The sequence below is a fragment of the Spodoptera frugiperda genome, chromosome 16 (genome assembly GCF_023101765.2).
Source record: "Spodoptera frugiperda isolate SF20-4 chromosome 16, AGI-APGP_CSIRO_Sfru_2.0, whole genome shotgun sequence".
NCBI classification, from domain to species: domain Eukaryota; kingdom Metazoa; phylum Arthropoda; class Insecta; order Lepidoptera; family Noctuidae; genus Spodoptera; species Spodoptera frugiperda.
This window is the reverse complement of record NC_064227.1, coordinates 6,125,059-6,151,217: the sequence shown is the minus strand read 5'-3', so window position 1 is coordinate 6,151,217 and position 26,159 is coordinate 6,125,059. Positions and strand designations below refer to the sequence as shown.

Here is a 26,159-nt window from a genome sequence, read left to right as displayed (position 1 = left end):
CAAATTCATTAACAACTAGCAAAGAGTTCATTTATTGCACACTTCTTTCAACCCGTTCAAGGAAATATAGCACAATTCAAGGTGTATACAATTTTACCCTGAATCCAAATATATCTAATGTTATCGTAATAATCTTATAGATAGGATTATAACGAGTACCTAATCTAGTGGGTAAGTTATTATCTAAGACGATGTAGGTAATTAGCAGATAATTATGTATATATGCGTATTGTTAATATTGGCATTGACAGTGAGATGGAGGAAACGTCACGTTCATGGCAAATTGTTACTTTGTTACATACTTACTTATACAGTATATAGGTATGTATGTAAAAGTATGTAATGTGAGTGAGTATTTCTGCATATCAAGGGATTTTAATAGGGATGATGACGGGGATAAGAATCTAATTAGGCTGTCAGATAGGTAGTGATAAAATATTAGACATGTACTTTTTTTATTTTGTCATATTATAAGATGAAAACGAGTCTAAGTTTAGGAGTAGCAGTAATTATGTCAGTTCTACGTATAAAATGTACCTAGAGTGAAGTGATATATCTCCAAAAGTATTTGTTTCCGTAAGAAAATAAAAAATACGTGACTAAAATTTTAAAATAATCTATAAGACGGATATGAAAATAAATTAGTCATCTACCCTATTGAATAGTGGTCTATTTGACTTTTACGTGGTGCATAAAATTATTATGTTTATTGCTGTAGCTAAGCTGCGGACTTCTTAGCGGGTTTACCGGGGCTCCGGCTCGAAAAGCAGGAGTAGGAACTGGGTGGTTTACACTCCCTCTCGCCTCGCCCAAGGCGAGAGAAGTCGTTGGATCATTTCCCCCCACAAAAAAAGTTGCAACCGTGCGTTGCGAAGCGTGGAGATGGTAAACTGGATTGTTGGTTTGTTGATAATACTGATAATAGATCTGTTTTAATAACATTTCTGGCATTATCATTGCCAAAATAACCTACTTCAAACGGTAGTGGCATTGTAGGTACCTGAAATATTTCTCTATGACTCATGAGTTCAAAAGAAATACAACTCAAAGGTCATCCACTATTACACTACTAAACATTTATAGGTCAATTTATTTTTATCGATGAAGAATGCCTAACCAACTAGGAAAACGTTCACAAATAAAAACCTTATTTAAATGACAAAAATTAGATCCTGCCAGCGGCTTCGCCCGTGTTTCCAGATAATAAAAAGCCATCCTATCACAAATTTCATCAAAATCCGTTCAGTAGTTTCCGCGTTATTGATAGATAAATATCCAAGCAAATGAAATTTCACATTTATAATATTATAGTACGATAATCAACCAGAAGATTCCTTCTCCTTGTAAAAAGAACCCTTTACCTAGTACCAGGACAGATATTGATGATGAGTGAATCAGAATTCTCCTAAACTTATCACCGTACTCAGACTCATTTAATGGTTACTTAACCCAGTCCTTCTCAATAGTATTTGATACAAAATCGTTACTAAGGAATAGTTTAAGCAATCATTAAATGTCTCTGAACGCGGCAGCTAGTGACATTTGTCGGTGACTTTTTAATCGAACCATATCCTGTATGTATATATACGGTGTAACAAAAAGGGGGTATACATATCAAGTGCACGGTTTCTAGACAACATAACAAACGACACGAGAAGGGCTTTTTAATCTCATAATTTCATGGAACGAAGTTAAGAATTTTTCCAATACATAAAATTCCAGAAACCGAACATCAAAATTAGATAGATACAGGTACTAGGCGATCAGATCAGATCAGATTTACAGAAGAAATGTTTTGTAATTAGCGAGTGACCCCTGTAGTGTTGTGATACGTTTGTATGATGATTTAAAATCAAAAACCATGCGACACCGACACGTATTTTAAGCTGAAATTTTGTATAGAGATTCTATTCAACCTGTATTCTTCAGTGCTTTTTTATGTATATGGCTATTTTGTTACACGCTGTATATGTGTGTAATCATTTATTAAACACGATTAACAATGACTGATCGACGGGAAGACCAAAATAGTTTATTCAAGTGTGATAAATCACTTATATCACATTGTAATAATATAATATTGGAATCATAATGAGTCATAAAATGACTGCTTTGCTGGTTGAGTGATTGCAAGTATGTAGGTACAACCGTGACATATTTTTAGAAAACGCAATACAAATAAACATTGGCTTAGCTCCGGGTTGAGATATAATATACCTATTATGCTGCGGATTGCCTAGCGGGTTACCGGGGCTCCGGCTTGAAAAGCAGGAGTAGAAACGGGGTGGTTTTTAGTCAGTAAGTGTCTGACACTTCCTCTTGCCTGGCCTAAAGCGGGAGAAGTCATTGGATGATTTTCCCCTCTCATAAAAACTTATTATATCTATAGTATGATAATTGATAATATACATACTTACATAACCTTACGCCTGTCTCTCATAGGGGTGTTCAGAGACAATGGAACTGGAACCCCAATTACTTAATAGTAATTAATTAATATCTCTTAACTAGGTATGTATATACCTACTTCTTCACTTCATCAATAGTCATCAGTCTTTTCAAGCATCGTCGGTTAAGAGATATTATTTATACAATCGCTAAATAAATTCGACAGTATTATAATAATATACTAGTTCAAAATTAATTTTACATTCAAATTGACATGAGTCAATTAATTACATAAGCAAGTTTTAATCAATTCATTGTCTATCACTTTACGAGTAGACTAGTTTGAAAACACTTGATAACAAAGTAACATTTTAATATAATAACGAAATAATATTTGATTGACAAATCAGAATGCAATCTTTTTAATCGAATAGACTTATTGCATCGGAATAGTCAATATTCTGCAATCGAACACAATAATCTTTTGTTATATTTTTTTATGATCATCGAAACAAAAGAATAAAGTCGTAGTTCGGACAGTCTCTGTTAATGTTGAAATTGGGGTCATCCTAGTGGGATATTTTAATAACATTGCTGTACTTTTTCTGGATATTCCATGTTAATATTGGTAACATGTGTTTTTAAATTTTTGCCTTGAATTGTATGACATTATTAGATGAAACCTACTATTTTCAAATGGGTCATTAGAATCAAAGGATCAAATAAGGTATCAGAGAGATTGTAAAAAAAAACATTTTTTTTAGGAAAAGAGTAACGATGGAGTTTCTTCTCCATTCGAAATTATACTTTGGAACGAGCACTTAGCATCACTGACAGACAGACAGACTGACGGACAATTAAATTTGACGTTTTAAAAGTGCCTAATTAAGGATTAATTGTATAGAACTTTTATTTACTAGTTATCTTAGGCAATTGTGAAAAAATCCAATTCATGTTTACACTACTACTTTTGACAATATACATTGTTTAACCGCAGAACTATTAGTAGACATACTCTAGCGACCTCTATCTAGATCGACGGTAAACCAAACATCAATTACCTATTTACCATACATAGTTAGTAGGTTACAGGTATAATAACTTCTTTCCATTACACAAACTTGCGAATACTGGCTACCGGCGGGTTATTCTTAGAATTTGTTTTGTTTTTATTAGTGGTACCATTTTAGATATACGGTACCGGTATTGTGTAGGCCAATGAACCGAGACCGGTCTCATTTAATTCGCTTTGCATCAAAAGTTCCTCTTTGAGTGAAATTGAGACTTCCGTATTGATATTATTATTAAATTTATTGATAAATGGCTGTGTTTTATATTAAATATATTTTTATATTGTGGTGTGTGTAAAACAAGTTTTTTTTATTACAAGTGACTAGTCTAAAAAGTCAAATCATTTATTCCAATTAAACCATAAATAGGTACTTTTGAAATGTCAAGATATAAATAATTCAGTCTGTCCATCAGTGAAGCTAGGTGCTCGTTCCAAAGTGTAGTTTCGAATAGAGAAGAACGAGCAAGAAACTCTTTTAAAAAATGCATGTTTTCAATTTCTTTGATATTTTTTTCCAATCAATTTTATTATTGTACTGTATATCTACATATTGTATTGTGTTGTCCGGTCTAGCCAAGAATTAAATGTTAACTCTGAAGATATGTCTCAATAACAGGAAAACGCAGTCGTACTCCATAAAGACACTCATTTCCCTGATAATAAAATAAAAATTCCATGAGGACACAATACCTTTTATCTCTATTTTAACCACATTTCGCAAATAGATGCTATGATTAAGTTTATTTTTTTATTATAACTTTCGTGAGACATACTAAATTAATTATTATGTTATCGGTTTACTCACTTAAGCAATTGTTACTAGTTCGCGAATGTAACAGCGTCGTGTGTCGCGGAATGCTTCTCATGAATATGAGCCTCTAGCAAGGCTTGAAATTAGTCAAATCCTCGTCAAACAGTCACGTGAGTAAGCCGATAATATAAAAATTAATCACATAGTATAAAACAAAGTCGCTTTCTCTGTCCCTATATCCCTTTATATGCTTAAATCTTTAAAACTACGCAGTTCGCAGCGCATTTTGATGCAGTTTTTATAATAGATAGAGTGATTCAAGTGGAGAGCTTATATGTAATATGTATAATACATGCATAATATATCACCATTGCACCCATGCGAAGCTGGGACCGCTAGTTAAGTATATTGTACAACTGTGTGACAAACAAACTTTTCTTAGTAGTAATTTCGATGTCATTGACCATGAATTTTGCTAAAGAAAGACAAGTATTTCAAAGGCTGTCATTATGCGTGTGAAGACCCACTTTACATACGCGGGTTCCGCATTATGAGACATAAGGAAGTGCCATAAAAAGGAAAGATGTCGTCCAATACCAATACGTATTGTTTCTCAGTTCAATGACAATAATTTACCCGTACGGAATGACAATTTATTCATTACACGAAGTACATTTTAATTTTGTGATTTATTTCCTCAGTGCCCAAAAAGACTGTTGCGTTGGGCAATCTTCTAAATCGGTAGTGTTTTTTGTAGTTATTTCTCAAGTACTAAGTAGGTCGGTACTAGGTTTTAACTTCGTCTTTTACTATTTATTTACTATTACAAAATGAGCCTAGACGTAAAACAAATATCCTTGGTTAGATCCGATATCGTTTGCAACGGCAAACGTGTGGCTGCTAGCCAAATTTTCTGATCAAGTAAAGGGTTAGGTATTGATATTTTTCGTTTTAAAATTCTTAAAACACAACTTGTAAATATACCTTGATGTGGATTAACAGGTTGACTCACTGTTTTGGTTCAAAAACAGGAAAATGTTTTCGTGCCCAAATATTATCTACACCTTGCAGTTTTTTAAGTCTTTGACAGACAATAGAAAATTGTTGAAGGCAAATCCTCGGCTAATATCGGTCACCGGTGACCTCCGTGGCGTTTAAAGTGTTAATGGGGAAAATCATTCAATGACTTCTCCCGCTCCCTTCTCTTTGGTGAGACGAGAGGAAGTGTCAAACATTCACTGACTAAAAACCACCCCGTTCCTACTCCTGCTCTTCGAGCCGGAGCCCCGGTAAACCCGCTAGGTAGTCCGCAGCTTAACAGTGGAGCACAGACGTGACCTTTTGCATTCAAATAACTCCATAGTATGTATTTAAGAAATAAATTATGATAAAATCAAGTAAGCCTAAGTAATTCTCGATTAAAGTAAACAAAAAACATGTCACCGCCGTTTTGCAAGTCCGCGGTCGGGTGCCCATTGCGACAACCGACTTTCACAATAAAAACGAATGCCATTCTAGAAGTTTAAGGGCCAATATTAATACTTGAACTTCGTATCGAAAGGAAAAGGTGAGAAATTGATTAGATTTGCTCATGCAACGTTCTTGAGCAATTTGCACGCCGTTACCAGTTTTTTTAATTTAAACTCTTGATCATTTTTGATTGACATTCCGAACGTGGTGGTAACAAAAATAGTCTGACTCGTCGAAACGTGTCGAATGACATGAAAAATTGAGTTTATGTTGCAAAGAAGATTACAGTTCAATTTGTTATTAAACTGTTTAGTGTAAGATGCATTGATAAGATGTGTTATGATGCATTTACCATCATACCTGCTTCTCGAAATTTAGAAACTGCAATTTCTTTTTGGGTCATGACATCAACTGACTTGTCGATTGTAAATTGTCTTTCTATTATAGTGCATCCATTTTACCAATCTGCCGGCTTCTATTTTTCCTGAGAAATATAACCCGGGTCTTTTCAAGGTCAGAGTAAATAGGTACTTTCTAAGTCTGTGTGCTCCATCTTCGGCTACATCTTCGCTTTGCCGTTCTGTCAATAAACGCAGACATAACAACGCTTAAAAAATGATGGGATCTACGAACAAACTACAAAAACACCATGATACTATTAAAATAACTGTAAATCTTAAATTTCTCTTAGAAATTACGTATCAATAGTGATCAAACGCCACACTATAACGTATTTATGTCATTTAATTTCGTGGACCGTGACGAACCTCAGTACCGTGCAACGTAACAGTAAATATTGCGTTTAAGGAACATAACTACGGTTACCGTAACCATTTAAAGTATAACACGGTTGATACGTCATACTGTAAACAATACTTATACCGTATGGGGAGATCTCTTAGGTATGACTTAATGTAAACCACATATTTGTTATCATTCTGACTGACATTATACGAAAAATGAGAGAATAAGGCCCTATGCATAATTCTCTTTGAGCTAATTTGATTTCACCCTCGATTACACTGGTCAACAAAAAAAACAGTTTTTGTGTGTAACATGAAAACTTTTGTCTAGTTATATTTCGTACAAGGATAAGGATATTTAATAGAAATAAAATCAAAATGTTCCAAATCGGATTTCTTTTTTGTCATTCGATTTTTAAATATTTTCGAAAATTTCAATATTTATTGACCAAGTAATCTATTCTTGATTCTCGATTTTATAATTATAAAATCTCACTGAGAATAGAATCTAGATAATCTAATTTTTTAATCGCTTATTCAGGAGATTTTTATCAAACAACAATTTTATACGACTATTTATTATGCCAGTAGCACAAAGCCTTCATAACTCTCATAACTGTATAAATAACTCATAAGTAGTAGATAATATAAAATACCTACATTTCAAGATAATAAAAATTAAACAGCTGAAACTAAATCAATTATGGCGGACGCGAATTGATTGGATGAGGCCTCGCGACAAACGCCATTGACGCGCGCGCTCACGTTTTCAGTCAATTTCAATATTAGTACAGGTTTTCAAAGCTTGGAAAAATATATGTGTGTTTATACATAATGTGTGTTATATGTGAAAATCTGGCGTGAACTTGGAAGGTCAATTTGTTATTGACACTAAAATCAAAACATATTATTTCTATGTGATATCCAATTTTGATGACTGCCGACCTTAATTAGAAACAAAGTATAGGAGTAGGAGTAAATACGTCACTTCTATATATAAAATGTACCTAGAAGTGACGTCACGTGATATTTGAAATCGATATATCTTCGAAAGTATTTGTTTCCGTAACAAAATAAAAAATACGTGTCTAATATTTTAAAATAATCTACAAGACGGGCATTAAAATAAAAATTTGTCATCTACCCTATTGACTAAACACGGAACGGACCTTAACTGATTACATTTACACCTAAATCTTCCTTAGACTATTAAACGATTAAAATGATTAAAACGGTACAAAAATCCGTCAAGCAATATTTTACCTTATCGCGTCCATACAAATAGGATAGACACAAAAGGGTACTTCTATTTTCATATGTAAGGAAGAAGGATTAACACAGTGCTCAACCCAGGTAATCTACATAACAACATTAAAGTCTAGATGCTAGACGCGTCACAATTATCTAGACAGCTCTTCCTCGACATACAACGGATATAACGTTTAAGACAATCTCGTGTACTTTGTCACTGTTGCGCATGCGTGCTGAGTCGCCGCCGCCTGCAGTGTGCGCAGACGCGCCCACGCTGTTACCTACTTACTTTATTAGGGTTCTGTATGCAAAAGGGTCTTATGTCCGAATACTGAAATGCTAATCAAATTTAAGTTGTACTTAAATATTGTGGTATCTCTGTCTTTTTATGAAGAATTAATAGTGACAGAACTAGTTTTGAGAGTGTCTTAAATTTGAGTAGCGTTTGAGTATTTGGACATTATTGTATTTTTAGAGCCGAATAAAAGATTTTTATCAACAGTTAAAGGGTTGTTTTAAAATGCTTTTTCAAGGTTGTTTTTTTGAGAGGGAAAAATCATCTAATGACTTCTCCCGCCTTGGGTAAGGCCAGAGGGAGTGTCAGACTCTTACTGACTAAAAACCGGAGCCCCGGTAAACTGTTACGTTGTCTGCAGGTTAAGTTAAAGGAATCTGGAGTAGGAATTGTGAAAGATATTTGGTGATAGGTTTGCCCTATAGTATTATTTTACCTTATTATTAACCGTGCATAAGACATTACAGTTATTTTATATTTGTTAAGTTGCATTACTGGCAAAATGATAAGTTAATAAGGGACCACTGATGTACCAAATTCATTTCGTTCTTGACACCTTTTAATGTTTATTTATTTTTATCTGGTTGCTTAGCAACGAAATTACGTATTAACAGCACTGGTCCGATTAAAATACAATTGAGAATTAAATTATTTACATTATGGTAATTGACTGTATCTTAAAACGCGTTGAAACTTAAAATATTTTAAAAACGACTTAAAAAAATTGAGGTTATCGGTTCCACAAGTACCTATGAATGTGTAATTTTGGCAATGCTGCATTTTATTTATGTAATTAAAATACTGTTTTAGAGTTTAAAAAAGTCAGTGTATTTCTTTTATTCATGTATGGAGCTAGCAGCTACTTTTCTGCACAACTATAGCAAGATACTTTTCTGCACAGCCTCATTACTCTGCAACCTCATAGTTATCTCCAGACTTTAAAAGCATACCGTTGCGATGTAAAAGACAGACAAACAAACACACTACTTTAAAATATTATACAAATAGGTCTGGATTCCCGCACGGAGCAACTCTTAGTGAGATCCACAAATTGTTGTTTCTGGTCCGGGTGTGAGGTTGTAAGTGACTAACTAGTACCTATATTTGTAAACGAACGACACATGAGAAACTGAAGATGTGAGGCAACGGTTGAGAAAATTGATGAAATAATTGAGAAAAAGGTTAATATTAAACGAATGAAAAGTAGAAAAACCTATTACCAATTGCCTAGGTATACAGGAAAAAATCACGTAAAATAACTTGAATCACTGTATTATCTTGAATTATATTTTCAGTATAACTGAAGTGTGTATTTCACAGTAAGTAGGTACAGTTAAACACTTGAGAACTGATAACAATGGGCAGCCTGCGCACACGCAGCCATTGATCCGTAGATAATAGACGTTATACTAAGACAATAATAAAAACAACTACTATTGACACACATCGATAAGCTGAGTTATTTATTATTACTCATAAGTAAACCTTATCCAATTTGTAGTTAAAAACGTCTTCTTAAGTACCTGTACATAATACAATACATATATTATACGAGTATACATATACAATATACATATAGATACAATAGAGAGAGACTGCCTCGTTGGTCCAGTGGTCGCAAGTGCGACTGCTGGATAAGGGGGTTCGGGTGCGATTCCCGGTTCGGTCTATCATCACTTTTACTTCTCCTCTAATAATATCACACAGTCATTCATGTCCCTGGGACGCACTGGACTTCAGTATTCCAATGTTTTCATGGTTATATCTACTGTAGATCCTGGCTTACAGGAGTTGCAGTTTTGGGAGGTTATAACGGGCTTGTCCCCTAAAAACAAAAAAAAATCTATCATAACATAACAATGTTATAATAAACCTTTTATTGAACCAATCAACAGAGTTTTATCTCAACGCCCATTAATGTTATATCTCGGTTTATTCTAGTTAATAGACAATGATGGTGATTAGTGAACAGGTTTTCCGGATGCGAACCAATTAATATCGTTTTATTAATCAGGTTATCATTGTGACAATAACACTTCTGCAAAGTATTGTTGTTGTATAGGAAATTTCCCTGCCATATAAACATTGTTTTTATTGTATAAAGCTGGTAAAAGAGCTGACGAATCACCTGTTGGTAAGCACTTGCCGCTGCTAATGGACAACCGAAACATCAGAGGCGTTACAAGTGCGTTGTCGGTCTTTTGAGGTGAGGAATTTAAGGATAGCTGGAGAATCGGGGATTGGGAAGATTGGGAAGGGGGGTAATTGGGCATCCGGTACGATAATCTCACTTATACAGCGAAACACAACGCAAGCGTTTTTCTGTTTACTTAACCCAGTCCTTAGCAATTGTTTTTAAAACAAAATCGTTAAGAAATAGTTTAAGAAATCATTAAATGACTCTGCAGTAAATGATTTTTTATTTATTATTTATCCCGTACCGGAAATCGAACCTCTTACTCAGCAGTCTCACATAATATTATCATTGAAACAATAATACGTGTAGAAGTTATTGTTTTATTGGAAATTTCCCTATACACGCTCTCATAAGACAATGACTGTTGATAGTTTCCCAGGAGTGGATGACATAGATGTCATTGACTCTCGATTTCAATGTTTTCGATTGGTTCTGATGTCATGTCATTATACGGGAACCTCATTATGATTTGTTAACATATACCTAAACGATACAATATACCGATACAAGCTTTAAACCTTTAAGCAAAGAAAGAAAGACAATGCAGTTTTAATGCCTCTGATGTTGAAAGAAAGAAAGAAAAATCATTTATTTAGCACCGGGTACGATGCACCAAAAAACAAAACACAAAAAAGGAAAGAAAAAAAGGGAACATAGTACAAACAGATACATTTATCTATTATATAAAAATAAGTCGGGTTTTCCTTCCTGACGCTATAACTCCAGATCGCACGAACCGATTTCCACGGTTTTGCATTCGATGGAAAGGTAACGGGTTCCGTGATGTTTATAGCAAAGAAAATCAAAAAAAAAAAAACAAGAAAAGAGCAGGTGGCGAAACGAAGTTCGCTGGATTTGCTAGTTTGTTATAAAAATCGATGTTGTTTCTTCTACCGATTATTTTTAATACGTACGTACGTACGTACGTAAACGGAACGCTCCCAAAAAGCACTACAATTTTGTTTTGTTTTTTATAATTTTAATCGTTTTTGTTTTCATCTTATTCATACAACATCAGCCTTAAGTAGGTGATTACAACTATTATTATATAAAAAAAAAACATTAAATTCCTTAATTTTTAAAATAAATCTCTTGGTTGTTTAGTAGCGTTCCATTTACACTCAGTATAGGTATCCCTTCGTAACAAATTGCTCGATTGTTTTTAAACTTATTTTCCTCAAAAACTGCAACACCAAAAAACCCATCATGAATTTAAAATTCAACTTTTTTAAATCCCCGAAGGTAGAGATGCACATATACCTATCTTATATTACTTATTTATTCCGTTCATGTAAATAAATGACTGACGATATATAATAACACAATGGTGTTATTCTTCAAAATCCAAAATCGTAGCGTATCCCATGACCCTTTGCTTCACATCACATTATCAGCCTATAAGTGGCCACTGCTGACCAAAGCCCTCTTCTCACACGGAGAATGTTTGAGGATTATTCACCTCGCTTGCTCAAAGCAGGTTGACGATTTCAAACATATTATTAGAAATTATAAGCCCAGATTTCCTCTCGATGTTTCCCTTCACAATTTAAATAATCTTAGAAATTACATATAACTCGAAAAAAGTCACATTGGTACTTGCTGTTGGTAGGTTTGGAACCCGCACTTTCTTGCGTGAGAAGTAGGCATAAGTTTTGAAACTGTCATGGTCACTAACAAGCAAGCGATGATCATTGCCGAAATATCGGAAACTTATAGACATTAATAAACATCCGGAGCTGCGGACTACCTAGCGGGTTTACCGGGGTTCAGGCTTGAAAAGCAGGAGTAGGAACGGGGTGGGTTTTCGTCAGTAAAAGTCTGACATTCCCTCTCGCCTCGCCCAAGAGAAGACATTGGATGATTTCCCCCCCAAAAAAAAGACATTAATAAACATGGTAAATATCCCGTCTTAAATTCTAATGTTAGTGAGAAGTGGGCGTCTTAAACCTGGCCACCACGACATTCCTTTGCCTGCAAAGTGCATTTATCTATTTGTACCTATTTAACAGTTTATTTTGGCCAAAGTACCTCATCCTCATATTCTCGGATATGTAATTTACGAGTATCTATAACCAAAACGGCTATGATTAGGAGTGACCTTTTGAGGTGATTACGTTAACTCCTTGTTGTAACCTGATCCAGCAGCCGGCTTGAGGAACGGAGGACATCTCATGTAACGCTATTTATGAGGCTACATTATGAAATTCCTTGACTTTGAGCTTGAATCTATTTTCAGCTTGTGGGACTAGTTGTAGGTGAAATACCTTTTTTCTTTTGTTTATGAAATAGGGGGCATTGGTATCGAAAACAAATTCTAAGGCAGCCCATAGCATTTCTCAGAATTCACGCGGAAGTACTTAGAATCATTTAACCCGGTGGTTAAGTATATTACCATTAAATGATTCTGAATGTGGCAGTTAATCGATCAAAAATTGTGCTGTGTCATGACGGAGGGATACAATACATTAATTGTTTTTCAGATATTATGAACTCTTATTACCTATCTCTTCCATTCGTAAAAGAGATACAAGATACCTACTCAGAGTTATTTAATAGTTACTTAGCCCAGTTCTTAGCAATTGTTTTCGCTACAAAATCGTTACCAAGAAAAACATTAAGTAATCATTAAAGTACAGCGATTATCACCATTCATGTAAGTGAGAGAACTTCGGGTATTCATCACTACACATACACACCTACTCTCAGTCACACATACACATCTACTACGCAAATATACAAGAATATGGACACGTGAACATTGCGTAGACATTACCGGACAATAGCTAATATTACGGTCATATTGCGCTGTAGGAGTACATAGACATTGATTACGATTAGTTAGATCATAAAATTTTACCTAATCATAATATAGATACTACTGAAAACTATATTGTTTAGACGTTGAAAATCATTTATTACGATTACTTACACATTGTTTACAACTTAAAAATACCTAAATAAAGGAATAAAAACTAACTTAAAACTAAAATAAAGAAAAGATAAAATAAAAATTCTACTGAAAACTGCAAATCACATCACAAATCAAAGGATTTTCAAGTCTATTACAAATATTTAAGGTTTAAAATCTACTGAAGATATTTTTACAGAATTTTGTGGTAATTTGTCAGTGCATACCTACTTATATATTATTATATGTATCGGCGTGTTGTATACATATATAATGTACCGGAAAAGCGACGGATGTGATTATGGCACTTTGAAAATTATTATATTGTGAAAATGGTTGGAATTTGCTATACCTATTTTAGCATAAACTATTATGTATAAGTACCTACTGTAATCAATGTATTTCCCACATAAAAACCACAGAAATCTGTATATAACAAAAATAAATTGTCTCGCTAAAACTCGAGAATGGCTGGACCGATTTGGTTAATTTTGGTCTTTAATTATTTTTAGAAGTCCAGGGCAGTTCTAAAATACAAGAAAAATATATTTGAGTTGGTATGAAGTTTGCCAGGTCAGCTAGTATTCTAGATTACACAGTTTTCTAGAAAAATGGAAATCAAGTATTACACAATAGACAATACTGTGATAATAATATATTAAGTCATCGACAGCATTAACATCATCTTTTTAGCGGCTGTATTGTGACTAAAATTATCTAGGAACAGTTTTTTTTTTCAATTAAGTACAATTTACTCATTCACTACTGATTTTTTCTATTGTATTCAGTTTTACTATGAAGTCTAGTTATTAATTGTTGATTAATTTGATTATATTTGAATACATTTTACATTAATTAACCATACAATAGTTTAGGTATTTTTAGGTTTAGGTATTTTACAATATAAAAAAATCAGTCACTTTTCTATTAAAAGGGGGTTTGCCATAATCTGCATGCTTGGTAAAAATCACATGAGGATCAAAACAGGTTTAGGAAATTGTCATCGTTTCAAAATTTAAATGCGATAATCTCCGGAACTTTTGTATCAAATTAGATAATTATTTTTGTGTTCAATTATCGAGACTATCTTAGCCAAGCAGAGTGGGTGTAGCCGGTATAGTTGATACTGTCAAAAATAAATTTCCCATCTAAACAAAAGTTAAAGAAACCTGAAACCTCTATAAATAGACATGGTGTTACCGAAACTCTAGTATTTGGGTCAGACCGATCTATTGCATGAATGCGTCACTTAAAAGGCTTCAGTTCCTCGTTCGATTCCCAAAACCTTCACATACTGTGAATAGTCACGTGCTTCTTGTCATGTAAATGTAAATTCTGAATTAATCATTTGATAATAGGTAATATGTAGTTACTAGTTCTGTTGTTTACTTCTAAGTAAAATACAATAAAATTGATGATAAAGTTTTGACGGTCATGACTGTATTTATTTGTATTTTTTATTACAAGGAAAGTTTCGCGTTTGTTTACAATTTTTGGCTAATTTTGTATCGCATTTTAGAATGTTGTAGCTAGTCTTGCTTCCTATGTTAGTCCAAAAGTGCATGTATAGACTGATTTGATATTTGGTTATTCGACCGTTGAAAGGCTACTTGGTCGAAGGCACACAGTTATACAGCATTCGATAGAGAAAAATTAGCTGATACTGAATACGTGTAATTGTGTATAACTCAATAATGTTGGTTATAAAAAAATTTCGGTTAGATCAATTAGCCTTTCTTTTTCATTTTTTTAATAAAGTTGTTTTTTCTATAAATTGTGATGATTTTGATGATGTTTATGTGTGATATATAACATTAATTAATGTTATTATGTTTCTGCCTTGCTCCAGGCATGGTCGGAGCCCCGGATGTTGTCAAACCATCAGAAAAGGTTGAAGATCAGTCGCCATACGTCAACGGGAACCCAGTTTTTACTATCAGCGGTAAGTACTACACATACTACCATAATATTATGTACATTTAATGAAATAAACAAACATTACAATTACAAAAAAGAAAGAAACTAAGACGTCAGATTTAGGTGTTAAAGAATCTTATAAACAGTACCCTTAGTGCGAGTTTGTTTTACATTGAACGACAACGAAACGAAAGCGAGGCCCTTTGATTGGCCGGCGCGAATGAACTAACCAATCAGAGCGCACTCTCGTTAAACGTAAAGCAAACTCATACTAAGGGTACAGTTAGTTAGTTAGTTAGTTCGGTTTAGTAAACCTTTTCAATGCACTAAAAATCATTATATGTTTCATATCTATTTGATAGAACAAATTACCTACTAATAATTTAAAAAGTCTAATAAACACATATTGCGTGCGAATGGAAAACTATGACATAATTTAGTGAATTTTCGAGAATATACTTTAAACACAGTAAATAAAATACCGTTTTAAGATAATTGGTTTAAAATTAAACCTATAAAGTTAAATCGATGGAGTTCGAACCTTGTATTCGTTTACTTATCACATCAAGTGTTTGCTTTCTTATTTCTTATCGTTTACGCCTTTTTAGCGCACCTTTACGCGATTGGTATTACGTACCTACCTATTAACTAATATTAAGAGAGTAACTAACTGCAAAATCATTGTGTATAGTTATAGGTGTAATGAAAATGTTCAGATTTGTCTAAAAACTGACAATCTCGCCTCGAGCATGCTGAAGAAGTAATTCGATAAATTTCAGCCCTTAGAAAAATAATCTTTGAATTTCAGTATATCACTGTCGATTTAAATAACCGTTGTCAATGCAAAATCTTTAGATTTAGATTGACTTTTGATATTACTTCTATAGAGTATCTGCCAAAAATGAAGACCGATCCGGAGATTTTGGATTAAGGTCGTATTATATTTCGGCAATTATTCGACAAGATGGTATGATAATGTACTTAAGTACCTACATACATAACTGTATCTTCACGCCTCTCTCACATGAGGGCAGACGAAAACAAAAGAACGCTCTATTATATAACCACCCTCAATTGGCGAGCATGCGTGGAGAGATGAAATCTGTTAACTCCATTAAATTCAGCCGAGTCATGATAATTTTATACGGAAATACTTCCACATACATAACGTAATTGTTTTTATAAGAACGGCAACTAACCTCTGCCAGCGGCTACGCCCACGTTCCAGTGTGATAAAAAGTATCCTATCATCCAAGTCAGTTCATACCCTGTCTGTATACCAAATTCCAACAAAATCCGTTCAGTAATTTTAGCGTGATTGACGCAAATAGCATCCAAAAAATTAATTTTCATATTTAAAATATTGGTGTGAAACCAAATACATAATTTGTTGTTAAATATAGTAAGATCAAGAAACTAGTATTTAAATAATACACGAGCTATTTTAGAGAATATAATTAACACATTGAACGCCGTGGTGGTCACCGGTGACCGACGTTAGCGGAGGATTTGCCTTCAACAGAAAACTGTTGAAGGCAAATCCAATAGAAAACTATTGGCAGACAAAGACTTAAATAAATATTATTTTAAAAGATATGATTTCGAGGACGTATAGGTACTTGTAGTAATGACAAAGGGTCTGACATTCAGCTGAATTGCTGAATTCGATAAAGACAGCCCTGGCCTAAAAGTAAATAGGGCCAAAATAAAGGAAACACGACATTGCCCTTTATTTCAAACGTCAAACTCTATCTAATTAATATGTTTATACAATTCACATTTCGACAAAATCTTGTACCTACTACTGTAACTTATATACTTCGACTAATTTAAACTAAACTAAATCTATGTTTTTCCTTACTTACCACTTTCTCAGCATGTCAAGACATAGATCTTTATCAGTTAGTAGTTAAAATTCGATTATCGTTAAATCAATGCGATTAACAACGATCGATTAATGATTAATCGAAACCAAGCGAGTACGAACGTTGACCGTTGACCTGAATTACGAACAATAACAAATAATTTCATCATCGTTTCACCATTTCCTGAAAACTAATCACCAAACAATCTTCATAATGAATTAAAATAGGTGCTCTTTAGATACTTAATATAGTAAGATTTTGTAGTAAGGTTTTTAATTCATTTACCTAACATAGAAAGAAAGAAAAATAAACTTTGAATCATATTATTATACAGTCGTGCCTAAGGACATAGAAAATAACTGTTAAACCTTCGGAATCATATTTACCTTTCCTTTTTACCTTAAAGAGAAATATCTTGTAAATTAGGAACTGACTCGTAAATTCCTCTAGTGTTTCATTGAAGATTTTGATAATTTATCATCAAATGACCTGTATGTTTGTTTGCAAATCGGTTAAAAAATGTTACAGGACTGAAAAATAGTTGATTTTACGTAAAACTTAAACGTTATTTGCTATTTAAATTATTACTATTATATAAAAAACTAGCGACTCGCCCCAGCTTCTCATGGGTGCAATGATATTTCGCATGTATTATACATAAAAACCAGGAAGGTTTTTATGTATAATACATTGAATCACTTTATTATAAAAAACCGCATCAAAATTCTTTGCGTACATAGTTAAAAAGATTTAAGCATACAAAGGGACATAGGAACAGAGAAAGCGACTTTGTTATATACTATGTAGTCATATAATCCTCTTCAATTTATAAATAGAATTAGTTACTCCTTATACCCTTCGGGGAATACCTATTCACTGCAGGCAAGGCGACACTCATATAGATAATGCAACTCGCCTTGGCTTACTGATAGGCACAGGTTTGTCAATACATAGTTGTATCAGCCACCAGTAGTACATTGACCGATTAGTCCTAAGTTCTAAGACAAATAACTCGTCAGTTAGTTTACGCTATTAAAGGATTTGATAGTTATCAATAAGTTATTTATAGGTACCGTAGTTATTTGATCAAATCTTTATTTATTTTCTGGTATCTAGTAAACATCAAGATCCCCTCTTCTTATTTACTTTATCCCCTTATTCGGAATACGAACGCATCTATAATTATGTTAAACCTCCTATTTTTGTCTTTCTACTAAATCCATCTTTAGGATGCTTTTCAGAAATGTGCTATGTAGCTATGCTACGAAGATGTAATTGCTAAGCTGTGAAACTATATGACCGTTTCCATTGATACTAAGCTATGTAGCAGTGCGACGAAGATCGATTATGCGATATATCGATAGTAAGGAAGTCATCCATAGCACGCATCTTTCTATATAAAAACTCTAGCTTAGTTGAGTCCGTTTCCATTAGTACTGTGCTATGTGTACCAATGAATACGTTTGGTAGAAGCCAAACCCATCCACAGCAACGTAGCATAGCATATCTCTGGTGCAAAATCAGCCTTATTTCCTCGTCCGCTTACTAAACTCATGTTCTAACTGTCCAAAGAGAATTTAATCAACTTACAATACTATAAAGTGGTGTGACAATTGCCAAACAAAACATCATTAAAAAAAATCACCGAATAAACACTACTATGCAAAAATTAACAATACCTAACCGTGTGAGAAGAAACAGTGTATCAGATGGTTTTACGACCGATATTATGCGGAGAAATTAAGGAAAATCCCCTGTATATGGTCTAATAAAACAATTTAGTTTATATATCTGTGTACACTGTACATAACATTCATGTGAATGTCAATGATTTAGTAGTAATGTACCTACAAGTGTATATGTCGTGATTGTTACATTGTAGTATGATGTGCAGAAGTTCAAGTTCAAATAATTCTTTTACATACTATGTACATTTGTAATAAAAGGTCTGATCTATCGGTTGCGAAGAAGAGGATCTTTTCTTTAAGGGGGATCCAATCATCCAATGATTCCATTCCTTTTTCCGCCGCCTTAGGAGGGACTGTCAGACTCTTACTGACTATAAACCACCCCGTTCCTACTCCTGCTTTTCGAGCCGGAGCCTCTGTAAACCCACTAGGTAGTCCGCAGCTCCGGAATCACCACTAGCTTAGAAGTCACATTCTAACACTTAATGACATTAAATAAAAAGTCCCTAACGCTTAAAATGTAGAAACCTGTTGACTAAATATTTTATAACACACGTGGTTCATAGTATATTAATATAGTAATATTACATGATTACAATTGTATATTTTGCTAAAGAAAAAAGTATTCTTAATACTTGGTGACAAGAAAAGCAATTTATTTATTTTGCAATATATTATTAAGTACAAGAAATAATTTATGTTATACGTATTGCACCGTTATGTAATATATTACGTGTGAGTTTTATGTAGTAGCATAAATAACTTCTAGTAAACAATATAAGATATAATATAGGGTTCCACCTTCGATAAAGTAAATAATATGAAAAAACTGTTGAAAATACTTTCACATAGGTATTCAAGATTCGGAGCCAAAGACTTACCGGGTTGCCGGGGATCTGGCTCGAAGCAGGAGTAGAAACGGGGTGGTTTTTAGTCAGTAAGAGTTTGACACTCCCTCTCGCCTTACACAACGGTGGGAGGAGTCATTTCTTCTATTTATTCCATTCCAATCATGATTTTACCGAGTGAAAGGAGATGCTAGAATGTGATTGTGCACTGTGACAAAACAAATCGGCCCTGCCCAATGATATTATAAGTTAAAAAGGTGTAGATAGGTTATAAGTGCCCAGAAAGTCACATTAAAATGTGGACAATTGGCAACGTTTTCTTTGGGGCTACATGGTGGAAAATAGAAAGGGGCGTGGTTTTTAACGTCTCCCGCTCCCCGTAATGAGTCACGCATTATGTTAAAAGGAAATCCAGTTATGACATCTCTTTGTGTTTGCTTCATGGTTGTAATATTTATGTTACATTATTTATGACGTATTATAAATGATATAAAAGTCACTCATATGTGTGATTGTTATTTATTGCACATATTACGATATCGAAAAACAATTTATTATGCACGTAAAGTTGCATAATTCTATAATTGCGTATTTATTATTACCGTACCTATATTGATATTGTGTGACGTAATTTTTCATGCAACGATTATAGGTGTCATAATAAAGGTTCAGGTTTAAAGTTTCTATTGAAATTACAGTAGAACTCCAATTATCCGAACTCCGACTATCCGAATCGCCGATTATCCGAATCACAAAAATTGTCAAAAAAAGTCTAAGTGCGCTATTATTCTCCCCCCCCCGCGAAGCCAGTGTTTGTCAAGTCTTGACTTGACTTGTCTTAACTTGCCGTTGTCCCTACGCTGACTTCCCCCGCAATTTAATTCAATAAAAAAATAGTGCAATATCAAAACGTAGCTTTTATTCTCTTCAATGGCAATTTTTTTGAAAAAATCCGATTATCCGAATATTTGATTATCCGAATGGGTCCCGGTCCCCATTAATTCGGATAATTGGAGTTCTACTGTAGTTAATTCTAAAGATGTTTTTTATGTTATAAGCTGGTAAGCGAGCATATGGATCACCTGATAGTAAGCGATCGCCGCCGCCCATAGACACCCGAAACATTAGAGGTGTTACAAGTGTGTTGCCGGCCTTTTGTAGGTTAGGAATTTAACTTTTGTTAGGGAATCGGGGTTAGGAAGATTGGGAAGGGGAGTGATTTAGCCTCCGGTAACCTCACTCACATAACGCAAGTTGTTTCACGTCAGTTTTCTGTGAGGCCGTGGTATCACTTCGGTCGAGCGGGCCCATTCGTGCCGAAGCATGGCTCTCCCACACTTGTTATCTCATGACTATAACACATGCTCATTTTACTCTCATCCTACATAAACTACCTATGTTAACCTTCTGTCTTTTAACTGTATAGTGACTCCTCCATTTCAGTAATCTCATGTCGACACCGGCAGACATGTTTACAAACATTTGCTTAGCGTTCGCACTAGACGTGGGGACAGACGGACAGATTTGAAGATTATTGTTATTAGTTATTTGAAGAGGTATAGTAGCCTGGTTAGTGGATTATGTGGTTGTGGGATAGTAGGTTTGTTTTGATATTGAATGTTAGTGTTTCTAGTGACGATTATTATTCGGAGGTGGTTATATTATAGCAGTAGCCTAAGTACGAGTTTGTAGTTAGGCTACTGGTATGGCGAGAAATAGAGCGCGTTCGGTGTTCGGATTGGTTGGATTATTCGAGCCGGCTAATTAGCAAACTCATACTAAGGGTACACTGTACAGAGGTAGGCATTGATCGAGTACGATAATTAGTTATATCAAATAATCCAAACATGGAATTGCCGAGCAAGGGGTCTTAGTTTCACTTCGTCTTTTAATCCCCAAACGGGTAGGCAGAGGTGCATATAATACAATGGTACACTAGGACCGCTTATGTTACTAAGTTACTAGTCCCATAGGTAGATTCTATACTGTAAATGAGAATCTTTTTAATTACCTAAAAATCTCCAATAACATTTGTTGACTTTTTGTCAACACGCTGATAAAAAACTCGCGTGAATACGTGCGTTGTGTCCCTTCCTGTTTCACCAAATTATGTTGTCGTCAGCTCGGTCGAACATGAAACTGACGTATTTATACGCTCAGTAGGAGCATGATAGGTACATGTTATATGTATTTACTTAAGTCCATCATCCGACTAACTGATTTCATTATCTGTGTTTATACAAATTAACGTTTTACTCCTTCACAGAAAGTTCAGTAAACCAAAACAAATAATTGTCTAGATTTTGTTAGTTTGTCACACATTTTCCATACATTTTCCTTATTTAAAATGTAATAAAGATTCGAGAAAATTAATCTCCCTTTATATTTTTTTATTGGTCTACTAATATTATAAAAGTGAAGTGTTTCCTGTGTGTATGTTTGTTTGTATGTATGCGTTTATCTGAAACGCAGACTGCAAATATATTTAAAAAAAATCTTGGATTGTTTAAATCTAATTTTTCTGCATTGCAGAACTCAGATGTAGGACAATAATATTTACACGTGGTTTTTTATATTCTAAATCTATCACATAATACCTCACGTTCCTGTGGGATAAAAAATAATCTATGGGCTTGGTAGACCATAATCTACCCCTGTTCCAAACTTCATTCTGTTCCCTTCACCCGTTTTGCCGTGATTGAGTAACAAACATATAGGTACACAAACTTACTCACAATATTTTGCATTTATAAAATTATAGAAAATTAGTTAACCACAAGTAACCATCCGAAATAGTGTCTGAAAACTACAGGTCAAATTACAATATTTAATTTTATCAATCTATGGTCCACTGTCTTATCATACAATTAAGACTTTAAGATATTATGCCCTTTACCGATTAGTTTTTATCTACACTAGTCCACAATTTATCGAGTAAAAACTATAAATAACTTAGTTAAACTATAAGGAAAACATGAAATCTATCGATAATCGTAGTCAAATAATCAATAATCCAATCATATTTTACTCACCTAGTTTACGATCTTTTATCAGCTAAAAATACCCAAGGAATATTCATTGATAAAGAATTTGGACATTGCCTAAATTTTTCCACTGTTATGTAAGATAATAGCCCAATGAAAATGTATTTAATTTCATTTTTACCGAGGTAGGCTGCTTTTCCACCAGAGATGTGCTATGCTACGTTGCTGTGGATGCTTTTGACTTCCACAAATCATATTCATTGGTACACATAGCTTAGCACTGGTGGAAACGAACTCAGCTAAGCTATGTTTTTATTTTTATGTAGAAAGATATATTTTTATATGGGAAGATGCGTGCTATGGATGACTTCCCTGCTATCAATATATCGCACCCTAGTATCAGTGGAAACGGTCACATAATTTCATAGGTTAGCTATTACATCTACCTAACACAGCTACATAGCACATCCCTGGTGGAAAAGCACCCTTATAATTTTGTGAGTTATAACTAATCTAAAGTAGAACCTGGAGCACGTCAAGCAACTACTTAGTGTCCAGCTAATACCCACCATGTAATCAATTTCTATGTATTTTCCACGCCCTGCTGATTTTGCAACTTTTATCATTACTTCATACTGATATTTGCGATGACAAAATACTAAACAATATAAGGACATCTGCACCGAATTCACGTTTCAGTAAAATCACATGAAATTACAAAAATTTGAAATTACAAAATGTAAAACATAACTAAACATTAACATTTAACATAACATAAAACGTTTTATAACATTTGCACAATTCTTTATTCTATTTGACTGACAGTTAATTAAATATGTTTTTTTATTATGTTATATATCTAGTTATTTGTTTATGTTGATGGTTTTATGGCACAAGTTATTAGCTTTAGCGGTTATCTCGTGAATACGGTAGGAGTTAAAAGAAGAGTAGATTACTAGACAAACGTATTTAACTGACACTCGCCAGTTAGTAACTAACTAACTGGTAGGCGAGAATAATTGTTAAAATTGTTATAATTGACTTTGAAGTATTGAAGAGTCTTTGACTTTTTTGTGTTTGATTAAGAAAGTTTAAGTGAAAATCATGACGATATGTGATGTGTACATCGTGGGCGAAGCAGCAGGAACTACAGGCGTTTTAAAACTATGTAAGCTTTTTTTAAATCATTAATTTATATGTTTAGGATCATTGTTATTTAGCCCAATCACGACTGTTTATAATTGGTACACTGTGGCCACCACGGAATACAGAAAGCAGGGTGCCACTAAAAGACATTTATCGATTCACAACACAGTGTACAAATAGGTATTATGTGTCATTCGTCAGGGTTATTTTTTAATTAAATAGATACTCGTATATCTTACTTGTTTCTACCACTATTTTGTCTGTGCATTTTTCAATGGTTTGACTAGTAGTGAATATTATACCCATAGTGGGATATATTTTTAAAGGGGGAAGATCATCCAATGACTTCTCCCGCCTTGGGCAAGGTGAGAGGAAGTGTCAGCCTCTTACTGACTAAAAACCACCCCGTTCCTACTCCTGCTTCGAGCTGGAGCCCCGGTATACCTGCTAGGCCGTCCGCAACTCCAAACCTAAATATGAAGCTTTTTTTAAGGTGGGAAAATCAACCAATGACTTCTCCCACCGTGTCCTCCGGGCGGTCCTCGCAGTAAACCTAAATATGAATATAGTATAGTTAATTAGTTACATAACATATAATCAATACATTACCACATACATTGTCGTAAATAATTCAAGTAGCCATAGATAAAAGTCTGAAGTGAGAGCATCTACTATTTATTTACTTGTAAAAGTCCTTCATAACTCAAGTGTCACTTATTTGACTGTGAGCTACCTATGTGAGTAAATAATGGGTGGTTTGTCATACATGCTTAAAACGGCTGTGTTTATTCTGAAAATAATAATAGGAAGCACCATATTGCGTCCCTAAGGGTAGGGAATTAGGAACCGATTATCGAGTTAGGTAAAGTTTATTAGCTTTTTCAGTGTAATAAATACTAAAATACTTCGCAGCACAGGTTAGTGGATTTAAGAATTTGAGCCGGATTTGTACCCAATACCCATAGGATGTATTAGAAACTAGGCTCTTTTATTGGGAGTGACACAACAGTGGAAAAATTACATACGTCAAAGTCGAAGTTTTTATTCCAAATAGACTGGGAAGGCACTTTTGGATGTCAAAACAAATATTATAATATAAAAAATGTCCATCAGTCCTCTAGTGAAGCCATTTGCTCGTTCTAAAGTGTAGATTCCTGTGGAGAACAACGAGCAATGAACTCCATAGTTTACTCTTTTTCAATCAGGTAATGAAACATTATTATAGACAAATAGGCTTACGTATTTCTATGTAATTATGAAACATACATTAATAATGACGCATATTGACACTCAATCATTTACTTATACACCTGTAACTATTTATTATAATTAGAACATATTGTTATAACAAAATTCCGCGGAAAAATACGTCTTGTTGGAAATTGAACATCGAAAATATCTTTTGTTTTTATATTAATTAAATAAGTAGAGTAAATATGTATGTAGAACACGCGTTTTGATTTATAATATGAATCATTAATATAATTATTCTTAATTATGACATAATTATAAAGGAATTTGATAATGTAAAGCCAGTGTTAAGTTACCTAGTCCCTATTGAATCATTTTTATTCGTTACTTAACATGTAGGTAATGTAAAAAATATTATCTACATTTAAAACAGAAATAACTGATACACGTGGGATGTAAGGTAAATAACATGACATTTAAATTATAAATAATTGACTGAACATATAACATAACTTTTATAATTAACGATCACTTTTCACCGTACTATATGTAGGTAATATAAGATTTTTTCAACCTAATCCCAATATATTTGAACCAGGAATCAACTAGAAACGACTTGCAATCGCACTCACTTGCCCAAAAAAGTTTAATATTTTCGAAAAATCTTAAAATGAAAAAAGAATGTAGGTCCTTTTTAAATGGCCAGCTACGCACCTGTGATATCTCTGGTGTTGCGGGTATCCATGGGCGGCGCTGATCACTTACCAGGTGATCCGTCTATAGTATAGACGGATCGTACGTATCGATCGAAACGTAAAGCAAACTCGTACTAAGGGTATAGACTCTATACCCTTAGTACGAGTTTGCTTTTGCCTCCTACGTTTAAAGTAATCGAAATGGTTGATTTATTCGAGCCGGCCAATTAGAACGCTGAACGCGCTTTCATTTCGATTACTTTAAACGTAAAACGAACTTATAATAAGGGTACTGATATTTTACCTCTTATTCCATAAAAGACAAAGTCAAAGTCAAAATTATTTATTTCAAATAGACAAGGAAGGCACTTTTGAACGTTAAAGCAAATATAATAATATTAATAACGTCTGTCGGTCAGTCGATCCTCTTTAGTGAAGCTATAAAACTAGAAAAAACTAGAAAAGGCTGGCTTTCTTCACAGCAGTTTTGCGCTAGTTTTGAGTAGGTACATAGTCTGAACATAGGGTCATATGAAAGTGGGTTACTAGGGTACAACACTCTAGCTCGACTTACGACTGTTGTGGGTGTTTGAAGTCTTAAAAAAAGCATTAAAGCGGTTACTTTTTTAAATGGAATTTACAAAAAAAAAGTTATGAGGTTTGGTTATTGAATGACTTGCACGAAATTGACTCGTAAGAAACGTGCAAATTGAAGGTGCGTATCTTAATAATGTTAAAAGTGAAATTACA

At 33.9% G+C, this 26,159-nt stretch overlaps 1 protein-coding gene across 4 annotated transcripts in view; it reads left to right on the top strand.

Moving 5' to 3' along the window:
- LOC118280596 (solute carrier family 41 member 1) overlaps positions 1–26,159 on the top strand; it is a 112,229-nt gene that overhangs the window by 49,903 nt on the left and 36,167 nt on the right. For all 4 annotated transcript variants that reach the window (XM_050699630.1, XM_050699634.1, XM_050699631.1 and 1 more), the window contains exon 2: positions 14,925–15,017. In XM_050699630.1, the coding sequence (XP_050555587.1) occupies positions 14,927–15,017 (91 nt within the window). In that variant the 5' untranslated portion in view covers positions 14,925–14,926. The remainder of the gene's footprint in view (positions 1–14,924; positions 15,018–26,159) is intronic.